The sequence below is a fragment of the Blennius ocellaris genome (genome assembly GCF_963422515.1).
Source record: "Blennius ocellaris genome assembly, chromosome: 12".
Classification (NCBI taxonomy): domain Eukaryota; kingdom Metazoa; phylum Chordata; class Actinopteri; order Blenniiformes; family Blenniidae; genus Blennius; species Blennius ocellaris.
In genome coordinates this window covers 8,971,802-8,999,284 of record NC_137661.1, presented here as the reverse complement: position 1 = coordinate 8,999,284, position 27,483 = coordinate 8,971,802, and the positions used below count along the sequence as shown (strand labels likewise).

Below are 27,483 nucleotides of genomic sequence, written 5' to 3'. Positions count from 1 at the left end.
AGGTAATCCAGTGAACAAAATCATCAGCACTATTAATTACTGAAGTGTGATGGAACTACTGGGAAGAAGTAATATCAAAACACAATGGAAGGATACAATTATTTTAATGTAAAATGTATTAAATTCATGGATGTTAATGACAAAGGCGTTTAGGGACATTGAAACTCCTTTATATAAAAAGTCATAATTCTTGAGTACGTTTACCAACGACAGCGTCACAGGATTCGCAAGATTGATGTGATTAAAAACACAGGACATTACCTTTATGAAATTGCAACTTTATTTTGAAAACTAAAATTGAACAGCACATAAGGGCTTTGATATTTTCCTCCAAGGCTCAGTGATCACTTTCACACGGTACATTTGGCATGTACATGGCATCTCCTTCAAACGGTAAAACAAAACAAAACAAAATGAAAAAAAAAAATGAAAAAAAAGGAGCCATTTTTTTTTTTAAAGACAAATAAAAACAGGATATCAAAGTGTAGCAAAGATGATTGATTGTAGTTATCAAGTAATTTGGTTGTAAGCCGTAACCACGTTGCAGCCAACGGCACTGGAGGCACAAAGATGTTACAAACAGGACGTCCAATAATACGACAATCGACTGGATTCCAGTGTTAAAAGTGTGAAATGTTTTAACAGCTTGTGTTGTTCAATTGCAGATCCTGCTCTCGGGTTACATTTTATATGCGACGACTGCTCAGATCCTCAAGCAAACGGAGCATTCAAACGCAAAATCTGCAATGAAACAACCCATCTCTGCATCAGATTGTTAAATACATGAAAATAAGACCAAATGCTGCTTTTGACTGGTTTTCTTTTTCTTTCTTTCTTTTTTGCACGAGGCCCTTCCCTCCATCCCGACACAAACACCTTTCTATTCATGTTTGAAAGCACACCAATTTCTCCGCCCTCAGACAGAAACACAAGAGTGCTTGACAAAAAAAGGCAAGAAAGTGGTTTGACTATAGGTCATGGAAAACAGCAATGACAAAATAAAAGGAAAGGGGGATTACCAAAAAAAAAAAGAGAAATCATTCCAAATGGGGAAAGAAAGAAAAAAAAATAGAGGACCTACACGGTTTTGTGTCTTTGGTTATAAAAATAGGTCGAACAACTTTCACAGCTTCTTATGATCCCCAACCCTCAACCCCAATTGCAATTGTAGTTTCAACAAAGTATATTAATAGTTTTCTTTATTCGCAAAATCCATCACATAAAACAGGCGTTATTCTGAACATTCTCTTAATACTTCAAAAGACAAGAATGCGTCCATCAATTAATTTATTGCCTACTTGTGGAGATCTAATTGCTGCGGGGAAACTACCAAATATGTCTTTTTTAAGAAGCATCTCCGTTACATTGTTCATTTACATTATAACAATAGCAGCCCTGAAATAAATAAATGCAAATTCTAAACCCGAAACTAACATTTAAAACAATTTATGTCAAACAAGGTGGCTCTAGGGAACAGCACAAGCTTTTGATGCAGCATAGGAAAAAAAAGCGGAGGCTCTTGACCCTCGCCACGGAGCGGCGGCGCCCCGGCACGGGGGGGGAGGGGCAAGCCCTTAACCACACTGCTGCCCGTCCTGTAGCCTTGGAGGTACGGACGTCGGATGGACAGTCGCTGCCTCTGCAAAACACCAACTCTCTGTGCCCTCTGACCACCCCCCCCCCCCTCCCCCACCCCCATCGACTTTTTGGTGTGAACTGGCGCTCATGCTGCTCCGCCTCTTTTTCCCCTCGGCCCGTCTTGGACCTCGGGCGGAGCGTCGAGAAGAGTCTGTCCTGTCACGGTGGGGGGGGGGGGGGGGAATCGAGGGGACTGTTGGCCTGCGCAGATCAAGAGACAAGTGGGAATCACGCTGATGTGATGTTGTGCTGGTGGGGAATGCTCTGACCGCCGCCCTGATGAGCGAGCAGGGCGCTGGCGTTTGTGACGTGCTGGAGGTGCGGCGGCGACGTGCTGCCGGGTCTCGGCTGGCCGGGCAACTGGTTGAGCTGCTCAGAGTTGGCCAGGGACTTCAGCACGGCGTTCTCGCGCTCCAGCAGCGAGTTCCTTTCGTACAGCTCCTTGATCTGCTCCTTCAGCACCTCCACCTCCTCGCGGACGGCGTACATCAGGTGGCTCTTCACCAGGTCCTGGAGGACAGACGAGGAGGGGGGGGCTCAGAATCGGCACACGAATTATACAGTTTCCTCTCGGGGACGAGGACTTTTGTGAACTTGCTTTTATAACGGATCGTCTGAGGTTCATGTGGAGTCGGCAGTGTGAAATACCGTGTTTCGCCCGATATCCAAGTGTGTGGAAAACTCACCATTGCCTGCTCAATCTTGTTGTCGATGGCGACGACGCCAGCAGAAGATGTGCTGTGGGGAGAGGAGAGCGAGGGTGACCACCACATGACAACCTGACACCATCGATTGCACAATGACAAACCAATCCTCTCTACTAAGTACTACTACTTCAGTTTAAGAACAAACTGCCATAAAACAAAACAACAGAAATGTGTATTTTACTTTGTGGTGAATCAAATTCCGAAGAGATTTAAAAAGATTTTTTTTAAGAATTTCCCAAGAGGGAAACATTTGATATTGAAACTGATGTGAGGACGGCTTTATTTGTCTTTAACTGTTAGATTACTAAAAGGAGTGTGAGCTCCACAATGACAGCCTGGAGGTGAATATGCCAAGAAAATGACACACGGTAATAAAACCCCAAGGCTGAAAACTAAAGCAGGTGTGAATCTACGTGCATCCAATGAGCATTTAACAAAACCAGCTGATAAAGTGTGTCATGGCTGAATAAGAGTGACGGCATACATTAGCCTTGAAATGATTCCTCTGTACAAACCAACAGTGATTCCAAACCGTTACGTCAAGACACATTAACCAAGGATTTAGATGTGAAGTAGGATTTCATCTATGCATCACTGCAATAATAATTCTCTTACGGAGTCCCAGAAGCACAGACACTGTGCTTGTTACATTATTTTCCCTCTTGCGCAATCACAGCAGCTCAGATGGGGATGAAAAACAGGAGGGACACAGGTAGTCGTTTTTGAGCCCACTAGACGGCGCTGTGCCATGAAACCCCAGTTTAGAGAACACAAGAATCAAACCAAATTAAATATCAAACTTTAAGCTGCATTTCATTGTACTAAAAGTGCTATAAAAAAATAAATAGCTTTACAGGGTGAAAACCCAATTAAAAACAAAATGATACTCCCCCACCATATGCCATTGTATATGCATAAATAGAAGAATGAATAAATAAAAGAATAAATAATTATCCTGAAATCTTACAAGAGGTAAAGAGGACATTAGCCTTATTAAAAAGAAAGGTCTTGAGTCTCTGAAAACAAGAAATCTTAAAAAGTGCCAAACCTGATGGAAGACACAAATAGTCTACTGAACGACTTATTAAGTATACATAATGTCGGTTTGCTGCAGGAATGGGGGGGGGGAAACCCATTAAAATATAGTTTGACAGTTACTTGCGTTTACAAAGCAAGTTAATTTAAACGCACACGGGCGCCACATCTTTTTGGGGGCAAAATTGGTGGAATAAGAACATCAGAACAGCGAAGACCAACTACAAACGTACAATCTAAACAGTAATAACCCGAGCCAAACGGTGCTGTTCCTAGTCATAATACGTAAACATCTCGTGGACGTTTACGTCGCGCGTGCTGGAGCGCACGTACTGAGCGCGGAGCTCGCGGGGCACGTACTGCACACAGAGCACGCGACCAGCTCATCAACCTCAGCTGCGTCCGAGCAGGAAAACAGTTGGACAGAAAGGGAAAAGCCCGCAGACTGTTCCTCCCGGCCCGCGCCCTCACGCGCGACTCAAGTTAAAGAAACGAGTGAAGAGTGGCGGGGTGAAAAGCAGACGTTTACCTCACACATCTGGCCCTGTAGGGCAGCAGGGGTCCGCAGGCCGTAGGGGAGGTCCCCGGGGAGCAGGGCAGACTGTAGCTCACCTTGCCACGCATGTTTCCGACTCCCACCAAATCGCGTCGCGCGCTTCTCACGCCGGGCGAGTGTGACGGAGCGCGCGCGTGTGTGTGTGTCTCTCTCTCGTTGGACCGGGTGAACACTTTATGTTTTTGTGAGCTCCACTGTCAATCACATGGCGACCACATACGGAGGCGGGTCCCTAACCCCCCCCCTCTCTCCGCCCCCCTCACGCGCTCCTCCCGGGACGCCCCTCTTGCGCAATTTACACGATTCCAATCCCAGCGTCCACTACAAATTACACTAAATGACTCCCGAGGCACGGGGACACTTGTCCAACGTTAAACCCGGTTCATGCTTCTCACGGAGGAGAGACACGTTGAGCAAAAATACAAACACAATGACAAAAATACTCGTGGCTTCGGAAGAGCAAACATTTTCTGCGGTTTTCTGAGAAGTGATTTTGCGGGTGATCTGGGGAAAGCGTTTAACTTTATTCTTCTTGGCTCCCACTAATAAATAAATCACTTTGCATTCATGTATGTCTTAATGCCCTTCGAATTATCTGGCATGTGAATAATGCTATAGGAATACATTTTTTAACAAGATTTTAACAAAAACTACCTGACAGATTTTTGAATTTCAATAAATCAACCACAATGCTGTGATTTATAGCAGTGCTTCTCAAATGGTGGGGCGCACCCCCCTGGGGGGGCGTGGTGGGGTGTCAGGGGGGGCGTGAGGCGGGGGCGACTTTCAGTATTAGTGTCTATTCATGCTTGAAGGATTAAAAAAAGGGCCTCCAACCACTAGGTGGCAGCAGTGATCAAACTAATCAACAGGCTGCCTGTTCAACCAGTAGAGTAGAAGAAGTACTACACATGAACACCGGTGTACAGAGCTGGCGGAGGAGGAGGAGAGGTGGAGAAGTTTCTGACAGGAGTGAAAAGAAAAAAGGATGAGGCGTCAGAGGAAAAGAAAACAGGTGAGAGTAAACATACACCTAGTAAGAGCAGGAGATATGACGATGCCTACATAGCTCTTGGGTTTACCGTGAACACCCGTTTGTGTTTTATGCCTAAAAACTCTGGCAGCGGACAGCATGAAACCGAATAAATGAAGACGGCACCTGGAGACCATACACCCCAGTTATGACAGTAAGGCACTGGAGTTTTTTCATCGTAAACTCCATGAGTATCGCCAACAAGCCGGTCATTTTGTCAGCGCGGCATCAGTAAACAAAAAAGCACTGTTAGCCTCTTACAAAGTTGCCCACCACATCGCAAGGTGCACAAAACCTCACACCATAGCAGATTTGTTTTGATAATCAGGCGATTGTATGCAGAATGCTGGTGCCAGCAACTCATACAGTGGTTTATACAGATAAATAAATAAATATTATCAAGTTCTCAATGGTAGTACAATTCGGGGGGGGGGGGGGGGCGCTGAAAAAAATTCTGTCCTCTAGGGGGGGCATGACAGAAAATAATTGAGAACCACTGATTTATAGACACTGCGCTATATCTGCTGGCTAAACACATTTTGAAACAAAGACTTGATGTCAGGATGTTACATGTGCGCATCAGACATAAATAGATTTTATTCCATAATTTAATCATGTCCACCTATCTTCTATGTGTCTGCTGTTATTAGTCGTGGTGACATTAAGATTAAGTTTGGATAAACAAAGTGGGTCACGGTGTGATCAGCAGGAGTGTGTTGTGTTGTGGCCAGAGCAAAGCGGTGAGGGAACAGGAGAGGTCAAGTCACACTTATGTGAAATGTTGCTGGATTTAGTTTAGACATGATGTACGAGATGACGGATCCCCACGCCGGTGATCACGGCTCAAAAGTGATGCCCTGCAACAACAAAAATGGCGCTCGCATGCGGTCAAGGTGTTAGCAATCACCAGCATCTGCCGAGGGCATCGCCGTCTTTGAACAGCTCCTTTACACATCCGGGACTGGGAAGGACAAGGATGTGCACAAGGTTTTGGCCAGAATGTGTTTTTGATAAAGAACAAAACAAACAAAAAAACCAAGGAACTGGCAGGTTGAGTTGAATAAGCCAGACTGTCCAGAGTTACTGCCACTCGGCGTCCAAAGAAAACACGGCAAACTGTACATTTTATTCAAGTAGGACATGTGGAGGTTTATATAAGGCCCGCCCGCTGTGCTGTCCTCAACATGGGGCTTCCCTGCAGACTGCAGCGGTGTGCAGATGCACTCGCCCCCCCCAACAAAGCGCATTCCAGCCCCGGTCACCTCCGGCCCCGAGGCCAGGGCACACAAACTCACATCTGTGTCGGAGTCACAGTCGTGCTGGGACAGCGCACAGCTCCTCGCCCAGGGTCCGGCTTAGAAGCCCCCCCCTCCCCCCATAGCAGCAATGTGTTTGGAGTTGACGGCAGCTCCAAGAGACGTTTCCCTTCATCGGCAGGCCTCCTGTTTGACACCGGGCTGAAAACGTTTCTGCAGGTCGACTCCCCTTCCTCTGCTCCACGTGCTGCAGCAACGCACCGCCCCCCCCCCCCCCCCCCCCCCATACGCTCTCATGCAGTTTGTCACATGATGATTTATACTGCCACAAATCCAATGTGTCCTCCATTAGGACACAGATGTAGCGGCACACGTCTTCGTCTCAAAGCATACAAACACTCACCGTGGGGGGACACAGCTGAATAAATTAGATCTCCCCCCCCCCCCCCCCCCCCACCCCCACACCCCTTCCAGATTAATGAGCGCAGCTCCAAACAATGGTTGTAAGGTGGGGGCTGTAACAACAGAGGATTGCGCTCGCCATTCTCTTTTGGATCCAAGCATGAGATTTGGTCTGGCTCAACAAGTTCGCTTTAGAAGATGCAGTTCAGCTGCTGCACCACATGAGGTCAGCAGACGTAACGACACCAGGCCGAACAGAAAGACCGTTTCAAGTCAACACTTCAGAACATGATCTGGAATGAGTTCAGTGTTGGTTTACATCAAGCAGAGGCCTCCAGTTGAATTCAGACTTTTTTTTTTTTTCCCTGAGCAGCTGTTTTGAAAGAACAATTTTTTTCTTCTCTTTCTGCAAATGAAATGTCATTTTAAATGCCGCTTGGCTTAACTCTTTGTTTTTAGCTGTTGAGCTACAAAACAAGTCACATTCACACAGAGAACGAGGCAAAAGTGCCTGCGCCCACGCCGTCCTTTTGTTTGGCCAACGGTGACAAAACCAAAAACACATTCAAGGCAGAAATATAGAAATGCATCAAAACTCTGTTAAGAAGTCAGGTGCAAATGTTTCATGCTAATAAAGCAATAACCGCAGTATCTGCATCGACTGTGCAGGACAATTTAGGAATGTTTCAGTTCAGACAAGGAGCATTTTCAATTTAAGTCACTAGATTTAAGGCAACATCTGCATGACCCGGCAAGCAGCCCAGTCAGCCTCTCAGCGCTCTGTTCCAATGACGATCAGCCACTATAGAAACAAAGAAACCAGTATTGTGGCGAGAGGACTGGTTTTCCTAGAAACCTGCGAGTCCCTCAAGTTTACCCCTCAACTTCAATCAATCAGGTCACATACCAGCTCTCCAAAGGAATTTCCACTAAAAGAAATACACTTCCAATTAGCTTCTGGGTTGCCTGGAGATAAACATTTTTTTTTTTTTTAATGGCAATCAGTCTGAGCAGTGTTGCTGCTTGTTCAATTCAATTTCTTTACAGGAATGCAACCAGGCAAAAATGCATCTTTTTCTACGAAAGCATCCTGTTTAAATATCAAGGGATGCTCTATTATTAAAAAGACACAGAGACATAACACCGGATCAGAAAATATTATTCTGTCATCAAATGATTAACCCTTTCAAGAAGAAAAGGGGTTTTTTTTTTTCCTGGAGGGGGAATTCAGGCATCACAGCTGCTCCACGATGCACGAGGGGGGAAAAAACTCCCGGGAAATCAAATAACTTTAGACATGAATTTCAAATGAAAATAAATCAGATTAAAAAAAAAAAAAAAGTAAACACTGCACTTGCTCATGTTCACGGTTTTCGGTCCCAAAGTCTGCCATTCCATTTGCACGCAACAAAACCCCACGCCACCGAGAGACCGCGTCCGTCTTCTTCCGCTTCGCAGGGGAGCTTGTTATGCAAGCACGTTGTGTCGCACACGCACACGCACACGCACACACACACACACACACACACACACACACACACACACACACACACACACACACACACACACACACACACACACACACACAAAAGTGTCCATGTGAAACGTGAGCTTTAAAACGATTTAAATGAGGCTTCAAGGCAGAGAACATGATTTGATCGTTTGTTGTGATCGCTGCAGCCCGAGTGGAAATCTATCAAAGTCGCAAAAACAGTCCAGCGGCCATTTGGCTCATTCCGACCAAATTTAAATAGCGCGTCAAGAGGTAAACACGCGGGACCCAACGAGGCACCGGCTCACTTTTCATGAGCCAAACAAACAACCTACATGCAATGCACTGGACAAACAAGTGTGACAACTGTGTCTTCCTCAATGAAGCCGGCCAGGAACTCCCCACTTGTACTTGAACTCGCATCACGAAGGGAATTTACTGTATTGTAAACCTTCAACAGCTGTGACAATCACAGGATGCTGGGAGTATGTTAATATGTCTGTCTGCACTTGGTCCATTTTTTTTTTTTTGAAGACTGTATTTACAGAGTGTTGAGGGGCCTGTACTGACACAATGGGAGACAAAAAAAAAAAAAAAAAAAGATAGAGGGTTTTTATTTTTCCAGCCCTAAATCAAAGTCAGGAGGAGGCGTGTCCACTGCCACCAAACTTCCTCGTAAACACACCAGAGGAATTGTCCCACTCACACCCTGGTCTGTTGCATAATCAAAGCAGACTGGTGCATAAACAACTCCCCCGTCCAGCCGCTGTCCCCTGCGTGACGTCCCCGAAGACACGGGCGGCTGAAGCAGACATCTTGGGTGAAGTAACCGGATGACATGGAGCATGAGAAGCAGTTAAAATCTCTCAGGGTCTTAAAACGAGCAAGGATAAGATCTCGATTCCTGAGACAGTGACTGAACTTTGCCCATCACTGGTCATTTAAGTGGTTTATGGAAGGTTTCGCTGGTCTCGGGACTAAAATAACCCGTCAGTGGGGATGTTGACACTTCTGCAGCTCGCGAAGAAATGACAGAGTCGCAACGTAGACGTCAATCTACGCAGCCAAGCGCAGTGGGGGAGCTCGGGCAGGGGTTACACCACCGACCAACTCCAGCCAGGTCCTCGGTGTGCACCGAGAGCGTCAATATCAGATTTCTCCAGCTCTGCCGCAGTCATTTGGACGACTTGTTTGACCAACTCTGGTGGGGTCTTAATCCACACTGAGCCAGAGGTATTACCGTACTCTTAGCACTGACACTTTAATGTGAAAATCCCTGCACGTCCACATTAACAAGCCTCTGTATTCAAGCAAAGTATTTACCAAAGGATAAAGGACTTCTCCTTACTGGCGCAACCTCTGGAACCTGGAGCGATGGCAGGAAACACATTTTCACCTAATAAATGTCTCCGCTGGAGTCGGTTACCGAGGCTTATTGCTGACTTCAGGGCTGCGACGTTTACTCAATTGAGATATTAGTTAACCAACAACATTTTCATTTGATTAGCGACAGCATGGTTGTAATTACCTTTTAAAGATAAATGCCAAGAAATCAATTGAATTAGGGCTGAAACGATTCCTCCAGTTATTCGATTACTAAAATTCCTCGTGGCAACAACGAATCGATTAAATGCGACTATTAAAAGTGTTGGCGACGAATTTAATTATCGATTGGTTGTGTCACGCGACTTGTGCATCGATTATTAAAATAAGCATTAGTTGCAGCCCTAAATTGAATCCAGATTCCAAAAAACCAAGAAGCTTCTCTGACTTTCAAATCTCAATTGATCAGGGGATTCGGCCTATACGTCAAACAACACATTCATATTCATGGAAGGAAGTCTCAGTGATCCATAATAAGCATTTCTATCCTTTTCTTTCATTTCATGAACTGATTAATCGGGAGTTTTCAGAGGACCAAATGAATGTTTATTAGGGCAGCTACAACTAAATGCTATTTTATGTCCAACAATAGATAATCACATGAATGCACAGGAAGTCTTCCTCCATACTTGCTGTTCATTTCATAAAAATGTCTGTCGATCATCCACATGGTGCAGCGTTTGAGGAGCCAGAAAAGAGGCTAGTTTTTGAAAATAGATTATTTGTGGTTGGTATGAACAGGGCCAAAGACACACGGAGGAAAAAACCCAGTCAAAAATGTGCCCATCCAACTCCCTCTACCTCCATTTGTTGAAGCACTGTGTTGCGTTCTGCATTGACTTGTGCTTTACCACCGTTTCCTCAAAATGCAGTGGTTAAAGTGTCACCAGGGGACAGTACGTAATAAACAATAGTGGGAAGAAACCCAGCACGCCATTTCCATGGATTCACACTTTGAGCGTGAGCCTTTGTTGGTCAATGAAAATGTTGGGACACCAGTGGTCATACCGGGTGTGTCTCGGGGGTGAACGTCTTCAACCGTCTGAGTTGCAAGCGATAAGACTTTGGAAGAGTTCATGTGTGCCGAGCAAATTTCCCCTGAAGGAAAACACAGCCGGCACAGTTTCCAAAACCCTGACGTTGACGAGAAGTGGAAATGTTGACGCTGTACAGTACGGCCATTGAGAAACGAGGCCTGTTATGCAACAGGTGAATGTCTTTTGATGGTTCCAATCACCATCCGTCAGCAACAACAACCTCCCTGTGATTAAGAAGTCTGCTTTGGTTGGAGATGACAGCACATCCTCGAGTTCTGTCACGACCATCAGGCCTCTGTCATTTGTGACTTTTCAGCAAAGGATAAAAAATGTGTAATTCCCAGAAAGGCCCCAGGTCATCTGAGGACATTTCCCAGACCCCGGTTAGCACCTACCATGAATTTGTTCACGGGTACATTACTCACTTCATTGTAATTTAAGGATCCAAAACATAAATGAAGAAATAAAAGAAAATGAAGTGTAACCGAGTGGATAGAAGCAGCCAATTTTGGGCAGAGATTTGGCTTCAAGCTCCTCCCGTTTCTCACCCCAATAATGGGTGTTTGTTTCTGAGCCATAAACCGTGGGCACATACCTGGTCTGGAACAAATGACCCTCTGTGGCAGAGCTGGGGAGCCATGGTCAGGTGCACTCAGACCTACTATAAATCTGTCTTTTCTTTATTGTGCATAATCATAAAGTTGATCATTGTGGAAGAAAAAGGCAGTAAACGAGCTGCTGCTGCTTTCGGACCATAAGCACAAGCCTTACAATTAATCCCTTCAGCAGATCAACAGATTGCTTTCCCGGAATGTTTACAAATGCTGAGTGGAACTTGTAATCCAGTTAGACAAAAATTAATTTGTGCATTGAAACAATATGAACAGTGGTCAGCTGACTGGATGAAACGAGGGTCAACTGTGAATTTGTGAAATTATATTTAGAAATGTCTGCACAGGTGTCAGGTTTAAGGTGAAAAGCTTAAAGCTCCCAGTCTGAAATGACTGATTAATAAATGTTTTTGTGCGTCACATAGAGACTCTACGTTGAACCATCACCAATGACGCAACTAGCAGCCAATGGGGGGTCTTGTGGATCTTTCTGATGTGATCTTTGGGTGGCTTTCACTTTCTCCACCTATTCTAGGACTGGGCAAGAAAAAAAAAAAAAAAAGGATTTAATTCATTAATCATTCGTGTGAAAAAAGATTTTTATTTTCCAAATTTGCGTTTTTTTTTTTTCCTCCCCACAGTTTTTCTACAGTTGCTGTTGCACTTTCACTTAAACCTGGTTAAAGCTTGGTTTTCTTGAATGACAAAGCCTCATTCACTTTTTATTTTGGGATTCTTTTTTTTTTATATCCATTTTAACTCGGAGGACAATCACAGCAATAAAGCTGCCCTTTTTTTTTTTTAGCCTGTGCCTGCCAGTAGACGCGGTGTTGTAACGATAAACCGCCAAGCATGTCTTGATGCCCACTCTGTCGCGGAAACTTGCGCAAAAAAAAATACCACAAGTTACAAGGCACACTGTTTCAAAGTGAGGTTTTTACAGTTTACATAAGGCAATCATTTCCAGGAATGCTCCTTTGTGCCCTCAAGTTTGCCCACAACACCTCACCCCCCACTTTCACTACCAACAAGTCCAGCCTTGTAATAGAGACAAAAGCGTGGAGACAAAAAGTTGTCCAGGTTTACCTGTGGTCGGCAGAAAAGGCTTGAATACCGTTCCACTCCTGCTCGGAGGAACGGGGCTGGATGAGGAACAAACAAGAGCCTTTCACCAGCTGCGACCACACTCGGCCAACTGCTACTATTGCACTCTGTAAACACACATTCCACATTTGGAAGTCGAACTGGTACTCACTGCAGTGCATTATGCACAAGCGAGGGATTAATAAACACTGTGGGTTTAAAAAAAAAAAAATTTCTAATAGATTTTACTTGACAACTGTCCAGATGTGCAGAGGGCAGTCAAGCCACGACAAAGAGAAAGTGGTCTAAACGACGTCAATGAAAAAAAACGCACTGGTGAGAAAGGAATGTTTTGAAATAAGCCACAGTAAGAATAGTTTACATGTAACCTAAAGTGGGCTCAAGTCCCTCAGAGTAGTGTTTTACAAAAGAAGGATATTGCATCAGCCACTTTGTATCCGATTACAGGAGGCCCTTGGATCAGAGGAGTGGGGAGAGTATGGAAAACCATCGTGGCCGATAAAGAATATCACAATTTAAATTGCACTAGTTTTCTTGCTGCCAAGTCAAACGTGTTGACCACTTCAGAATGTGTTGGCCAGTGTCAGCTGGCGGTCTCCTTATGCTCGCCACACTGTGTGGCATGACTTTAAGAAACTTTGGGGACGACAGGAAGTTTTGGCTGTGTGTTGATTGCACCATGAAAGCAGGCCACGTCGTAGCGGTACGACGTACACCGACGCCGTCGGAATCTTATTGCAGGTCGTCTTTGGTCGCAAATCCTTGAACCAAAGACATCACCGCAACTCTGTCGTGATGGTCATCTTTCGTTCGGGAAATACCAAAAATCCAATCCCTGAATTAGGATATCTGCCGATACCGATATTATTCTGATACCAGAGGTGTTTGAGAAGGTATGGATGTGGAGAACGGAGATAAAGATGTTAAAATGAAAATAAGAAGGGCGCGCAACATTTTGAGCTGCTCAATGTCGACATTACATAACAAACAAGTTTACAAACAAACGGCTGTCCCCCACTGGGGGCTTCGCAGTAAAATATTCTCATAACCGTTTTGTTTATCTACAGATTAAGGAATTATTTCCATCGTGTACTGTCCCGTATATTAAAGTAAATATGAATCGAGACAGAAAACTAATACGGGACGATGTTGTCTTTGGATTCGTTTTAAGAGAAGAAGAAAAAAATCGGCGAGCTTGCAAACTTCAGGAAATTGACATTTAATTGTTAGATGTCTTGACTTGTTTGTCCATCTAAAAACTCAAAATAGGACTAAATCAAACAGAAGAACTGTAAGGTGGCAGCAGGCCAATAGTCAGTTTGCCGTCTTCACCTGCTTCTATGCAGAAATGACCTCAAGTTGCTCCCAGTGGAAGTTCAAGCCTTAAACGGCCGTTCTGTCACAACTGGTGTGTACATGAGTATGTGTGTGTCAAGATGGGTGAATATAGCCGTATGTATCTAAATATGCGAATTTCCATTGGTTTGTAATTCTAAAACTTATTTGGCCTTTTCAAAAATTGGCATAGCTTAAAAATAACATGCATTGTTTTTAGTTTCTTTGCATTTAATTACTCCTACACTGTTCAGATACAATGACATATTGAAAGAAACATTCAATCACTCTACAAATTAAACATGAACACAAAATGTAAACCAAAAAAAAACCTAACCACTGCAAAGTTTATCGGTGGAAAGGAAGAACTGTGATTCGCTAAAGCTAGAACACCATGTCTTACCTTGGGTGGGGGGGGGACACACACAACTAATGAGCCAAAAGTTCATGCTCACATCACCAGGCTGCCCTTTCTAAGGACTCGTGCACAAAATTTAAAGCAAAGGTGATAAATGATCACCCTGACAGTTTTACACGACAGAGGATCAACAAAGATCGAGGAACAAAAGCAGGCGAGCGAAAGGAATCCACTTTCACAACTAGAAAAGTCAGATAAAGCGTCAATTACTGTACTAGTGATTGTGGACTCTTGATTTATCTGTGCCACGCCCCACCAACAGCAGCAGCTTCGGGCTTTCAGGTTTCCTAAAGGTCTGACAAGGTATTCAGACACTGCCAGTTTAAAGAGCTCACAAACTTGAAGAGTGCAGCTGTGACTTTGTTTCTCCACGTTTAGTCAAAATACCTCGTTTTATTGGGACGACAAGAACGTTTCGACGCAGAGAGAGTCATGACGGAAACCAATAATTGGGACATGTGACGAGAAGTTCAGGAGCAATTCTGATTTTTAGAAATGTTAATATAAGGAGAGCTGACGGCGGAGGCGGGAGACGTCAGCTTTCAGTCCGCCGCCCTCATCAAGGCCCCCTGAAGACCCAACATTTGGGTTTGTTTGGTCTTTGACAATATACCCGCCTGTGCAGTTTAGCGGAGAGCAGAAAACACGCCAGGCGTTTCATGGCCAGGTTTGAACAAGAGCTGGGAATTAAGAGAGACGTGGAGAGCGATTGACAAAAGAAACGTAAAAAAAAAAAGCTAAACTAACCGATGGGAGCTCTCGTGTACACTTCAGGCAGCAATTATCTCCCGATGTATGCATCTGCACATGACTGCACTTGATCACAAAGCCAGTTTCTGTCAGTCAGATTTACAGTTCACCAGAGCCTCTCGGCATTCGCTGATGATATAAGCTTCAGTGTGAAACACCGTGTCCTGGAAGAGCATTGAAATCCACAATACAGCATTTTGTCATTCATCAAATGGGAATTTTCATACACATAGATATGGATTGTTGTGGTGCATTCAGGATTAGTTTATTTGCATTTTTTTCTATTCTGTAATGCCATACAAGTAGCAGCCACCCTCAACAATGTACTAATGTATCTTTAAATAGTAACCTTTCAGCAGAAATAAGTAAAAAAAAACTGGGATTCATACTGTTTGAAGCATGATTGTGCCTGTCGGACGTGAGAAATGGACGAATGTTTATAAAGGAATTTGCCAGGCAAAGATTATACCAATACAGGGTTTTTTTTTTCTAACTATGCAACTGTCACAACATGCGATTGCTCATTTTTGAAGAAAAAAAAACCCCCCACCAACATTGAAACACAAATTTGCATTAGCTCCCTGCAGCTGAGACTAAGACCTAACACTTTTAACACTTGGTCAATATAATACATGTAGCATTACTATAATTACATAACCATGATAGTTTCATAAGGTTAAAGAAAATGCACATTGAACCTATAAAAACAAAGAATGACTATAAAACTGCCAACGTTCTGGCAAATTAACAATATTAAACTGACCAAGATGGGATGAAACAGTCTCAGGAGGGATTTTGTCTGGACGCCTCATGCCATCTAGAAACTGCCAATAGAAATTATTGCTTTATTAACCGATGGGCTTGAATTTCAAGGGTCATTTAAGGCCTTATTCTAAAAAAAAATAATTACATAAAAACAAAGGGGGCAGTGCTGTACAAGAATTTAATCAGCAAGGCACAAAAGACCAAACTCAGAGCAAACAGCAGGTTTTCAACGGCTGGTTTTCCTGGATCTGCTTTTCCTAGAAGCGGCTCTTTGATGACGATCCCTAAACATGCGACTGTACATGTTTGCCTACATGACACCGCACACACACACACACAACTCTCCATTCACATCACTGACGCCACAAGTGGAAGCATGTTGAATCAGAAGGCAGTGAGTGACGGCGGCGAGGGCTGAGAAAAAAAAAATTAAAAAAAAGTGGATGGTGGGATAAGAACTTGACCAAGACCTTGGAAATCTTTTCATAATGCTGTAATCAAGAGACGCTGAGGAAGAGAGAGAGGAAAAGGCACAGTGGCAAAACAAGGACGTGACCCTCTGCATGGGATCAAGCCTACAGCCATGCTCATCTCAGGAGAAGTCTCAGCTGTGCGGCCAAACATTGCTGACCACACCTCCCCGCCCACTCCCCCTTTGGGACGCTGCAGTACGCGACAAATCAAAGAGGGATTTGTTGTGGCTCAGCTTATAAAACCTGCGTAAAAGGAGAGCAACTCGGAGCAAAGTTCAGGTCTGGCGGCGGTCGCCTCAGCGCCGATGGGCAATCGAGTAAAGTCGGTGAAAGACGAGTGAAGATATGTCACACCGATATGAGCATTCTCGGAGCACAAGGTGTTAATTTCTGTTCCACTTGCACATATTTGTCAGCTGAACGGCAACTGATGGCATCGGCCCGAAGCTCCGAACGCCAAGCGATCTGCCGGGGCTCAGCAGCTCGACGGCGGTTTAAATAAAGCTCCAGAACTGGCTCCTGAAGACGACGGCTCTCCTGCTGAACTCTGCCACACTTTGCCTCAAGTCTGCTTCTGCCTCAGCCGGTCAGCTGCTCTGACCACTAACCTGCCACTCAGTCACTTCAGCGAAATGACTTGTGTGTGTCACTACTAACCTTTTTTTTTTTTTTTTTTTTAAGTTTATTATTTCAAACATACACACTGTTAGAAGGCTATTGGCTTTGGCGACAGGGAATGTTAGGCTCCTTTTAAAATTGTATGCATTTTATAAGTAATAAACTTCACCATGCACTTCCAAAGTATGTTGTGTGTGATCACCAGCCCCCTTTACACGGTTCCTGCTCCAATCGATGCATTTGACCCCAGGTCTTCGCTGCTTTTATACTCCACTGTATATTCATATTTGCACATCACTAGCCTGAGGTGAACTTTTTATTAGAGCATGGATTTCATCTGACACGGCTGATTGAACAAGATTTCTTTGTGGTTTTTGTTTGGAGAGAAGTTGTACCTAATGTTGTAATAATTTACCATATTTATAATGTAATAGTACGTGGACTTTCTTTCCCATCTCAAGCTTTAATAAGCTCAGAATCTACCGCTGAACTCACTTTAATGTGCACAGTTCAAGAATAGCTAACCTCCCCCACCAGAAAATCAGTGATTTGACAGTGTTTGTTGACGTCACAGACACGGAACAAACATTTCAGTGATAAAATGCCAATACGCTGCGCTTCCTGGCCTGGGCTTCCGCCGGCCTCCCAGCTGAGGTCCTCTCACTGATGGCACAGGAAGTGGTCAATGAGTAATTTCCATTGTTTGGCATGGAGGTTTTGGACTGACCTCTTCCTGAACCAGAGTTTGAGGTGGCACATTGACAGAGGGGTGAACAGCAGCAGCAGAATGAAAGAAAAATCAGTGCTTCAATTCAAATAACAAAAATAGCTCGATTACCTTTTGCTTCTTAAAGATGGCCAGTGGGTGCAAAAACCCACAAACATGAATTAAAAGTTTGCTTTGGACCACTTGGGTGACCTTCCAAGTACTTCAGTCCACATGTGCTTTTCAGCCGCGTTCCATGTTTTGCAGCTCGATCGTGAATAAGAATGTGGGTGAAATATTTGAACATGTTAAATATAGAGGCGGACTCCGATGAGAGCAGAGGCACGATGGTGTGAAAGTTCATAAGGGAGCAGTCATCCCTCCACACCACGGTGCTGACCATGAGGTCAACCTGTCTGAAATGCTACACGACTTGAAAATAAAAAAAAGACTTATCAACCATCAAACCGCTAAGAAGTGGATTGGCTGCGGTTATTACAGGATGTTTTTTTTGTTTTTTTTCTTTCCTCAATGGTATCAGTTATTCCAACACTGTCGAATGACTAAAGTCTGACTCACAACATTGTGACACTCAGTGAAGAGTTGTGAAAATAACTTGCATTTCATAAGCGGACACACCTGTATGATGCAAAAAAGCAATGACACAGACATGACCCAGAATGGTGTCGCTGAGTTAATAAAGTTTTTACACAGTTAAAATGAGCTGAGCCTCCATCTGGCTTGTCAAACTGAAGCTCCTCTGTCTACCCTGTCATGTTGAGTCACGTCTGTTTCCTTGTAGAGGCCTGTGTGGCAAAAGACACCGGAGGAGGTGGCGAGCAGAAAAAGGTTCAGTGTGAAAGTACGGGAGGGACTTCAGATGAACTCGAGATGAAAGAGGAAGAGAACGACGGAGGAAGCGTTGCAATAAGTGAGAGCAGACTTCTAAGCAAAGAAGGAAACCGACGTTGTGAAATCCCCCTACTTTTCAGACGAACACAAAGAAGGAAACTAATTGCCTTTGCCTGAATGTTAAGTTAATTTCAGTGAAGAGATGTGACCCTTCATGGTGCTTTTCTGCAGGTTCTCAGCATGTCACCCTGAGTAATGGCAGAGCCACTGCTGTGACCAAACAACCTCAAAATGTCACATCACTTTCACTAAAAGATCATTTATTTCGGTGAAGAATAAATACCTTTGTTTATCAGGCAGACAGACAACCAGAGAGCGTCAGAGACGCTGATTCTCTGAAGAGGCATCAGAAATGCAAAGTGCAATTACAGAAAGCGCACTGAGAATCTCTTCCACAGGGTCACCTCCAACAGAACGTGGAACGTCGTCATGTCACTGCAACCCTCCTCATACACAGTCCAAAACACCTCCTAAAACCAAGACCAAAATAAATAAATAAATCACAGCCCACACACACACACACTGCATAGTCATAGGGAGGTGGTGGAGCAGATGAAGCTCCTGGGTGTCTCACATGACAACTCAACACAACTTAGATTTTTTCTTTCTGCAGGATACTGAAGCGGCTAACAAATACTTGTTCAAAAGCACTTCAAGTCCCCATCCGGGCCGGCAGCACTGTCTGGTGTGTCGGCTGCAAACACACAGGATGCCACAGCCGCACTGGCGTCGTCAGAGAGGCAGAGTGCATCATCAGGTCAGAGCTGCCTGGAGTCCACACTTCACACGGTGCTAAACTCCAAAAGGAAGCTCACAGTATACACGACGAGGACACCTCATGTTCGGACCTCTGGAATGAGGGTAGCGACAATAAATCCAAAAAGATGAACAACTTTTATCCAAGAACTGTGGCCTCCACGGCCACAATAAATGTAATTACTGATGCAGCAGGGATTAGTGTTTAGACAACTATCCTGGATAATAGTTGTCATTTTTAATTACACCGACACTTTGAACTAGACAGTTTCTCCTGGGTTCTATAACTTCCAATGAAGTCATTCATGTGTAATTTACATTTATGTATAATGGCAATCGATTCAATCCTTTTAAATCATAGACCTGCCTCCGAAAATGAACTGAGAACTAAGTGTTATTAACAGTTGTGGTATTTACAAGAACATCCTAAACACTGGTACATCTTACTGTGGTTCAAGCGACAGGTTTATACTTCAGCCTCAGACTAATTTGTCTCAAGCAAAACTTGCACATCAGACACTCAATTCACACCCCATGATAGGAAGAGAGAATTGGAATAAAGTATCTTTAAGTGACTGAAAGGCATGAGAACCACAAAGCTCTCTCACAGTGAAGACATGGACGAGGAACACTGAGTGCCACTCTCAATTCTCAGAGAGGGAGAGGGAGAGAGAGCGAGAGAGAGAGGGAGAGAGAGAGCGAGAGAGCGAGAGAGCGAATAGGTGAGTCACAGGCACCGGTGAGACAAATCAGTCGACGAAGGCCATTGAAATGGGAGAGCACACAGAGAGGATGATGACTCAAATGCAGCTGCCTGCCATACTTTCTACACATCCTCATTACTCACTACGCAGACATCTTGGGCTCTAGGGGGGAGGGCCTGAAAGCACTGAAACCTCCTTGTTCAACATTCGCTTCTCACTCTGGGAGCCCGAAAGGCTCGACACACAGCTCCCTATTTTCCACAGCAACTCGTTTGCTTGTTTAGAGCCGAAGACATTTATATCCCGCAGACTTCCAGCCGACTCGCCTCCGTTTCTAAAGCCAGAGCTCTGATCTGTGGTAAGCCTTGAAAGCCGCTCTACAAAAAGGCATTGTGCTGGAACTGCTGAATCACCTCACCAGTGCATTAAGCCCAAAAGATTTGAATTTTCTCCCCCCCCCCCCGTCTTCATTGCCTGCGCAGATCTTTTATTCATTAGCATGTTTCAGTACAACAACTCAAGAGGAAAGCAACGCGGAGTCGGCTCTGTAGCCACTTCTCCCCACGGCTGCTCAGTTATCCACACTGTTGACACTTCCAAATAGTCTATTAATAGGCTTCTTTTTCACTTCCTAAATGTTGTATCAGAATGTCAAAGTTTCCAGTAACCTTACAGCCAGAAAACAACAAACTGAGGAATGTGATAACAGAAAGACCTACAGTACCTTCTGCTAAATACTTATTTAAGCACGTTTCTTTTCTATTCCAAATGTAATTTTTCCTCCCATAAAAGATCCGGGTTGAATTTCGTGTTGTAATAATTTTCAACATATATGTTCACTGTATTTATATAGTTGATAATACCGTTATTGTGTACAACGAAAACCATCTTTAGATGTTTACATTCATTCAGCGATCACAGGTTTATAGTGCGACCATGCTAACCTTTTTGAGCTTAAAAGTGCTCATGTAATACTGGGGGGGGTCAGTGTGTTGCCCGAGGACACTTCAACACATGATGGGCAGAGTGAGAACATAACCCTGCCTTTCAAACACAGGAAGTACCTAAAAACTCCTCATAGAGGCTCCCACCCCCCCGCAGACATCGGTAGTGATAAACACGACACAACCGTTAGACCCTACCGCAACACATGTATTTTCTAGTTATGTCTCCAATATCAAAAACGATTCGCGAGAAATTCTTTCAGCTGTGACGCACCTAAGGGAACGTCACACTGCTCAGCTCCTCCTCCACATGGAGCAAGTACATACTGTTAACACGGATCTGTCAACAGACTGTCCCTTTACTTGGAGAACTTCCTTTGAAATGAGCCGGAGCGTACATACTTAACATACTGTAACCACTCGAAGGGGGGGGGGGTCTAACCTGTTTTCTACCGGGGACTTTTTTCTTTTTTTTGGGGGGCGAACACAACACACACACCACTTCACACACTGTCCTCATTCCTGGAACGGCCAAACAACACGCTCCGCGGGTGATTCAACTGCCCTCCTCCCAGCACAAAGCGGGTGAGCTCCGGTGGGCCGGCAGGAGTGTGGCTGTTTACTTGCTTTGGCAGGTCCACTCTAATTGAAAGTGATCCCCAGACCACATCTCGCTGAGATAACAGGGTGGGTCCTGCTATGCTAACTTTTCAACCACTTTGCCTCGCACCACCGGCCTCCTTAGATCTTTATTTTTTTTTTGCAAAAAAGAAAAAAAAGTATAACAAGTCACACCGGGACAAAAAAGGGGAGCCCGTTTCTGCCAGTAGGAAGTACTGGTTTGAAAGAAGGAAACAAAACCTGCTGAATACTGGTAAATCACACCATGAGGGGACGTTATCAAAAGTCAAACCTGGTTGGTTTTATACGCCTGTAAAAATGATGGCGGCTGCACAACACAGCACTCCTCTGTAAGCTTAAAAAGAAACAAGGCTATAATTAAAAAAAAGCAGCTTCCTTAATTAACCTCAGAAAGCTGATGTGATGTGAAGGCATCAGCAGTCCCAGTGTGGAGAGGAACGTTGTGTTAACTGCTCACATATTCCAAGTGGACCCGTCACATTTGAAGAAGACAAAACGGGCGTCCCACAATCACAGCCACTCACAGCTCCTGGAATACGCCCCCCCCCCTTGGAAGTTCAGGCGGGTCAGCTATCTGTGGAAAATAGCTGTCGTTTTGTTTCCTAGTGCTGCAGCAACAAAACTACAACCAGCCAACAGACACACATGGAGCCGATCCAAAAGCTCATTCTTCATCCGTCCTCATCTTCACTCCCTCCCCTTTGTGGTCGAACAGTCAAAATAAAACTGGGCGACAATCACCGGTCTGCAATGCAAATAAAATAACCAAATAATCCTTTTGTCAACAGTCTTTACTTGATCCCATTCCACCGTGCAGTATTTCTTACCAATACGAGGTCACAGTTTATAGCTGAACAAACCATTTAACATGAAACGTTCTTTGGCAGATTGCCTTTCATCACCAATGTGAAAATTGAAAACTTCAAAAAGTAAATGAATTTGTGTTTGGCGGAAATAATTCGATATCGCCAACAATGCTTTTGGGGCTGAAATTGGGACATTATCAGAGAAGATTTTTTGAAAAATGTTCATAAGCACAACCCAGATATTAAACTCTGCTACTCACCCGACACAGCATCTTTAATATGTTAGAAAGAGGCTTTTTCAAGAGAACATTTGCTTGTAGCCAAGAAGCATAGTTAAAAATAAGGCTCATATTTTTCTGTGTCTTGCGTTTGACAACACTGAAGCAGAGCCTATATACTCCGTTACATGTGACACGTCTGAAAAGATAAAGATACATTAACAAGACGGAAGTACAACAGTCTGAGAAGTGAAGCAGCCAGACAACACTCTGCATCTTAAATCTTCCCACATTTAACTGCCGAATAATGAGTCTGAAAACACATGAAGGCCCAATGACACAGAGTCATCGTTATATGATCGCATGTGTCAACAACTATACTCAACAAAGCACAAAGAAACTGTGAAAATTGGTTGCCTGGGGGTGAAATAACACAGGAAATATTCCGCATTCGACCTTTGAGCCATTCGCAACAGCTTGGCTGACAAGCTGAATTATTCTTCTGTGACACAACACAAGTCAGCTGATAACCATTAAGGGCTAACCACCAAGATACCTGCTAAGCTCCTTCTAAAGCTGCAAGTCAATGTAGTGCTAAGTCATATTCACTGGCGCTCGCTTTAAGGAGATGCCATGAGCAGTAAAGACCAAGTGCAGGACGACAAGATCAAATGCGTTTTCTTGCAATGAAGGTGTTAAATCAACATTTTGAGTGTTGGAGAAAAAGTTGTTTAAAAACCCAACTATGTCTGCCTGAAAATCCAAACAAATATACGATACATCGCACGTCACAAAGACTGAAACTGTTTCTATGCGTTCATGCTCAGCAAATCCAAAATGACAGGTTTAGAAATGTGAACCAAAAGTGTCATCAATCAACACGTGACCTGACAAAACTGTGTTGATTAATAAATTGTAAAAAAAAAAAAAAAAAAAATTGCATCATCAAAGGTAATCGTTTCATATCTCTTGTTAAAATGACCTCAAACAAAGTCAGCAAGCGACCGTGCTTCTGCAACACTGCTGGCGCAAACTGCATCATTATTTCACGTTTGTTGTAGTCCCCTTCTAATAAATCAAACAAATATCTTGCTTTAAGAAAATCAGCTGCAGATTCATGTGTGTCCTTCTAAATATTTTTGACATCACTGTCGACAACATGTAATCAATTGTAATAACTGACATTTCAAAATAAAACTGTAGAGGGTTGTCTCGTCTACAGTGGAATAAATTAAAAGCGCCCCCCCCCACCCTGAAGGAGACCAATTTGTCCCAGGGGCAGTTTCATCACTTTATTTGGCGAATGTGCTCGGAGCAGACGCAAACCATTCAATGTTGAGGGAAAATCACCGTCATCTCACGGCTCCACTCCCACCAAGCTTTGTTCAACTTTAGTGATGCACTAATAATTCAAAACAGAACAATGAGACTTGGACCAGTTTCCTCAAGAATGACTGAGCTCGTACACAAAACCGCACCGTGCTGCCAAAAGGTGAAAGTCTGAAAATCCTTGTCCCAGTGCACAGGGGTGTGTTTCTAACAAAATCCTGCTCCTATCCGTCTATACTGAGATTCGTTAACAAGGCATTTCACTAATAGCTTATAATAGTTAAAGGGGGTCATATTATCCAGCTTTCCAACACTGAGTCTCGTTGGTCCAAAAACATTGTATTCAACTTTTATTGCCACAAATCCAACCTCTTTGATTTTCCTCCATTAGAATATTGGATCATAGCAGCTGCATTCAGAATCTGCTGCGTCTGTGTGAGCTGGACCGTCTCCGCCCACACATGGCCGTCTTGGGAAGAGGAGGAAGTACTTCCTCTCGTGGTGCCATGTGCCAGAGCAGAGCTGACTAACTGGGGGAGGAGTCAAACTTTCTTCACTGCTGGGGCGTCATTCCAGGTATCAACTATTGTTTACAATTTAATTTCCCCTCTGTTGACGTCTGACACTGAACATCTATGAATCAAATCTGGTGTTGTCAATGTGGATGTGCAGATTTATGCTTTTCGTGTCTTTAAAACCAAGCCTCTTCTTCAAGCTCTGCCTTTTTTTCATGCACATCTCATGCAGTGAAGTCAGAAAAACTTGGAAGCACGTTCATGTTTCTCTCAAATGAATTGGTGTGGATTTACTGGAGCAAAGTGGCTCATAGCTTTTCATGATTTAAGTCATTTTAGACTGGTCTTATTTAAAATTAGGGGTGGGCCCGGAGAACAAAAATATCAATGCCATGATTAAGTTTTTTTTTTTATTATTATTTTATTGTGAAAAGCCCCGACGAGACCCTAGAGCCAGTCGTCATGTCATCACTGCAACACACTGAGTGCCAACATGCCTCCTGCTATTGCCAGAGGTGGAGGTGTGTGTGCTCTCCACCTCCGACATGTCCTGTCCTGCTGCCACCGTCGCCATAGTGACAGACGGCCACGGATGTCACCCCTCTCTTCACCCAGAGGGACGAGGGCAGACGGTAGCTGTTCCTCTCATTAAACCAGTGACAGCACGACGCTCGCTTCCGTCTTCCACACACCCCCGACCCGGGTTTGACGTCGCTATAAAGTTTCCCAGTATGCAATCATTTGCTTCGAGATTTCCAAGATTTCAATTAAGACAATAGAGCAAAAAACAGGGGTGTAGCAACAAAACACACAGGTGACATTCTTGAAGTGTCGTATTGATGGGGAGCACAAAACCACTGGGACAGGGGTTACTGATAAACACCAAGACGTACGCAAATGCAGGACACGGAGTACGTGTGTACACCAGTTCTCTTCTATCCTTGGCTCAAACATCACTTCTAAAGCAGCGGTCCACTGTTCACACTTAAATCTCAGGTATCAATAAGCATCTATTGCATGTGTTGTAACTTAAGCTATAGATGGTAAACCCTCTATGGAGATTCGAACAAGCGAGGGAAAGAATGTGTCTGAAGAATGATGTCGCCACCCAGTATTAAGTTTGTACATAAAGAATTAATTTTGTCCTTTTTCTATTGGCCATGCCCCCTCGTACTCCACTTAAATCACTTTCCTAAACTTTACACTTACACTACTACTAAAAATGGCACTATGGTAAACTGATATTTTAACGATGGTACTGCATTGCTGAACAAAACAATGTCAAGATTTTTAAAAAAAATCAAACTCTCAGGTGCTTGTTTGACATTAAATCTTACCTGTCCTCATCAGCATTCATGGCAATATGAATGCCAACCAGGCTGTTGGCAGCAGGAGTGGACAGGCCGAGGTCATTGCTGAGGAAAAGTCTCACGTCATCTTTCACCGCCATCACATCAGCACAGTTCTGGGGTAGAGCCTCCATCTTCTTCCAGCCATCCATCTGTTTACTGAAGCAAGCTGCAACTCCCCCAAGAGCCCCCTGGGCCTGGACAAGTCCTCCGATAGCAAATATCTGATTTGGCACGCTGGGAGGGCTGCCGGTTGCGTTGGGCACTGTGGCAGGCACATTCTGGCCACTGGCGTGGGGCGTAGTGGTGCTAGAAGAAACGCTTAACCCTCCTGAAGGCCGAGTCTGGCTGACGAATTGAAGGACTTGCTGCTGTATGCTTCGTGGAACAATGGGGCCCACGGCTGGTGCAGTGCCCACCTGGGGTAGGAGGGCCTGGGCTTCATCTTCTTCTCCACATGGCCCTTGCTCCCAGGGAGCAGCAGAAGAAGTGATTACAGATAAAGAGGGGTGAACTTGTGAGCCAAGGTGGTGCTGAGGATAATGTGCGTGGCTGTGAGAAAGTCCTTCGGGAGGAGTAGAGTGACCCAACCGGTGTTGCATGGCACCTTGGTGCACGCCATTGAGGCCGTCTGAGGAAAAGGTTTGTGGTGCAACAGGCTGCGGTTTGTGTGACACAGACATTATATATCCGGGGGGCTGGAAGGCACTTACTCTGCTCCCAATCTGAGGATGCAAGCTGTAGCCTTTGTGCGGAGATTCTGATGGGTGCTCAACCGAGGCCGAGTGACCACCGTCCGAGGGGTTGTCCACAACTTGCACAGGAGAAGCACTGCTGGTAATGACATAGAAACTGGTGGACCCCAATCCACTGTCCCTCTCCACGGTGTGACTATGGGTTACTGTTGGCTTTAAGCGGTCCACAGTTCGATTTGAATCAGAATCTCTTTCATAGAAATCAGTGCAAGTCCACCTACCACGTCTGAAGGGCTCTCCAGTACCATGGTCCAGTTTAATGACCCTAAACCTGGACGTACAGCTGGAGCTCGAGGGAGGTGTGTGGACCGTGGAGGCAGCAGGTCCCGTGGAGCTCGGCGTGGAGGGTCTCGACACAGCTGACACCGGGGCGTAGTGTGGCGTGACCCGGCCAGGACTTTTACTGCTGGGGAGCCCCCCGTTGACTGGATGCGTGTGGGGCAGCTGGCCATCCGGCGCGTCCCCTGCGTCGTTGTGGGTTTCCGCACAGAGTTTGGTCCGAGGCTCGTCCGGATGGTCTCCGCTGTCGGTGTGGTCCGTGATCCCGCCGGCGGCTGCCTGAGCCTGCGTGACGCTCGTGATCTGGAAGCAACTTTTCTTCTTCACCGGCATTTTGGACATGTTAGCGATCTGCGCCGAGCCTCATGAAGCAACGTGCTGCGCCGACGACTCCAAGCAGGTCTCCGAATCACAGCTTATGGACACGACGGAGGCACGTCCCGGACATTTCCACACTCTTCTGGTCCCCCCCTGTGAAGTGGAACAACCGGGGCGTCCCCCGCCGACAACCACACGGGGCAGGAACTGCGTCCTCCCCCGGCCTTTCTCCGTCGCACCGTCTCGGTAGCAAGAGTTGGAAAGACTCCTTTTTTTTTTTTTTTTTTTTTTTAAGTTGGTGTGTCGCTGCTCTCCAGCGGTACTCGAGTGTGAAAAGGGCCCGGTCTCACCCGTCAGTCCAGTCCACTCCTCTCTCTCTCTCTCTCTCTTTCTCCGTTTAGCCAAGTTAGCTGACGTTAGCTCGTTTTTCCACTCCTCGGTTCCAGCACGTGCGACATCGTGATGTAAACAACGTCACCGGTTTCCCAGAAACACCCCATAATCCAGCAGTGAACACATACACGCACACACACACAAACACACACCGAAAAAAAAAAAAAAAAAACCTCGTCGGAGTGTAGAAAGTGTCTCAGACGCCGTTTGGGCAAAGTCACTTCTCGCAGCTCGCTGACAGAGA

The 27,483-nt window shown here is 44.8% G+C and overlaps 1 protein-coding gene across 1 annotated transcript; it reads right to left on the bottom strand.

Annotated features, from left to right (window-relative positions):
- Window positions 1-262: 262 nt before the first annotated feature.
- Window positions 263-27,483, bottom strand: LOC308138019 (TSC22 domain family protein 2-like). Its single transcript, XM_080506949.1, has 3 exons — window positions 25,483-27,483; window positions 2,325-2,376; window positions 263-2,148 (listed from the first exon to the last, which is right to left on the bottom strand). The coding sequence occupies exons 1-3, from the start codon at window positions 26,868-26,870 to the stop codon at window positions 1,867-1,869; spliced, it is 1,722 nt and encodes a 573-aa protein (XP_080363075.1). The 5' UTR covers window positions 26,871-27,483; the 3' UTR covers window positions 263-1,866.

Bases quoted from the DNA above. Each gene is read 5' to 3' on its own strand.
- LOC308138019 (XM_080506949.1), bottom strand. From the start codon at position 26,870: ATGTCCAAAATGCCGGTGAAGAAGAAAAGTTGCTTCCAGATCACGAGC. The intron at 2,377-25,482 runs GTAAGATTTAAT...CTCTCCCCACAG, and splicing joins ATGAATGCTGATGAGGACAG to CACATCTTCTGCTGGCGTCG. The intron at 2,149-2,324 runs GTGAGTTTTCCA...TCTGTCCTCCAG, and splicing joins ACAAGATTGAGCAGGCAATG to GACCTGGTGAAGAGCCACCT.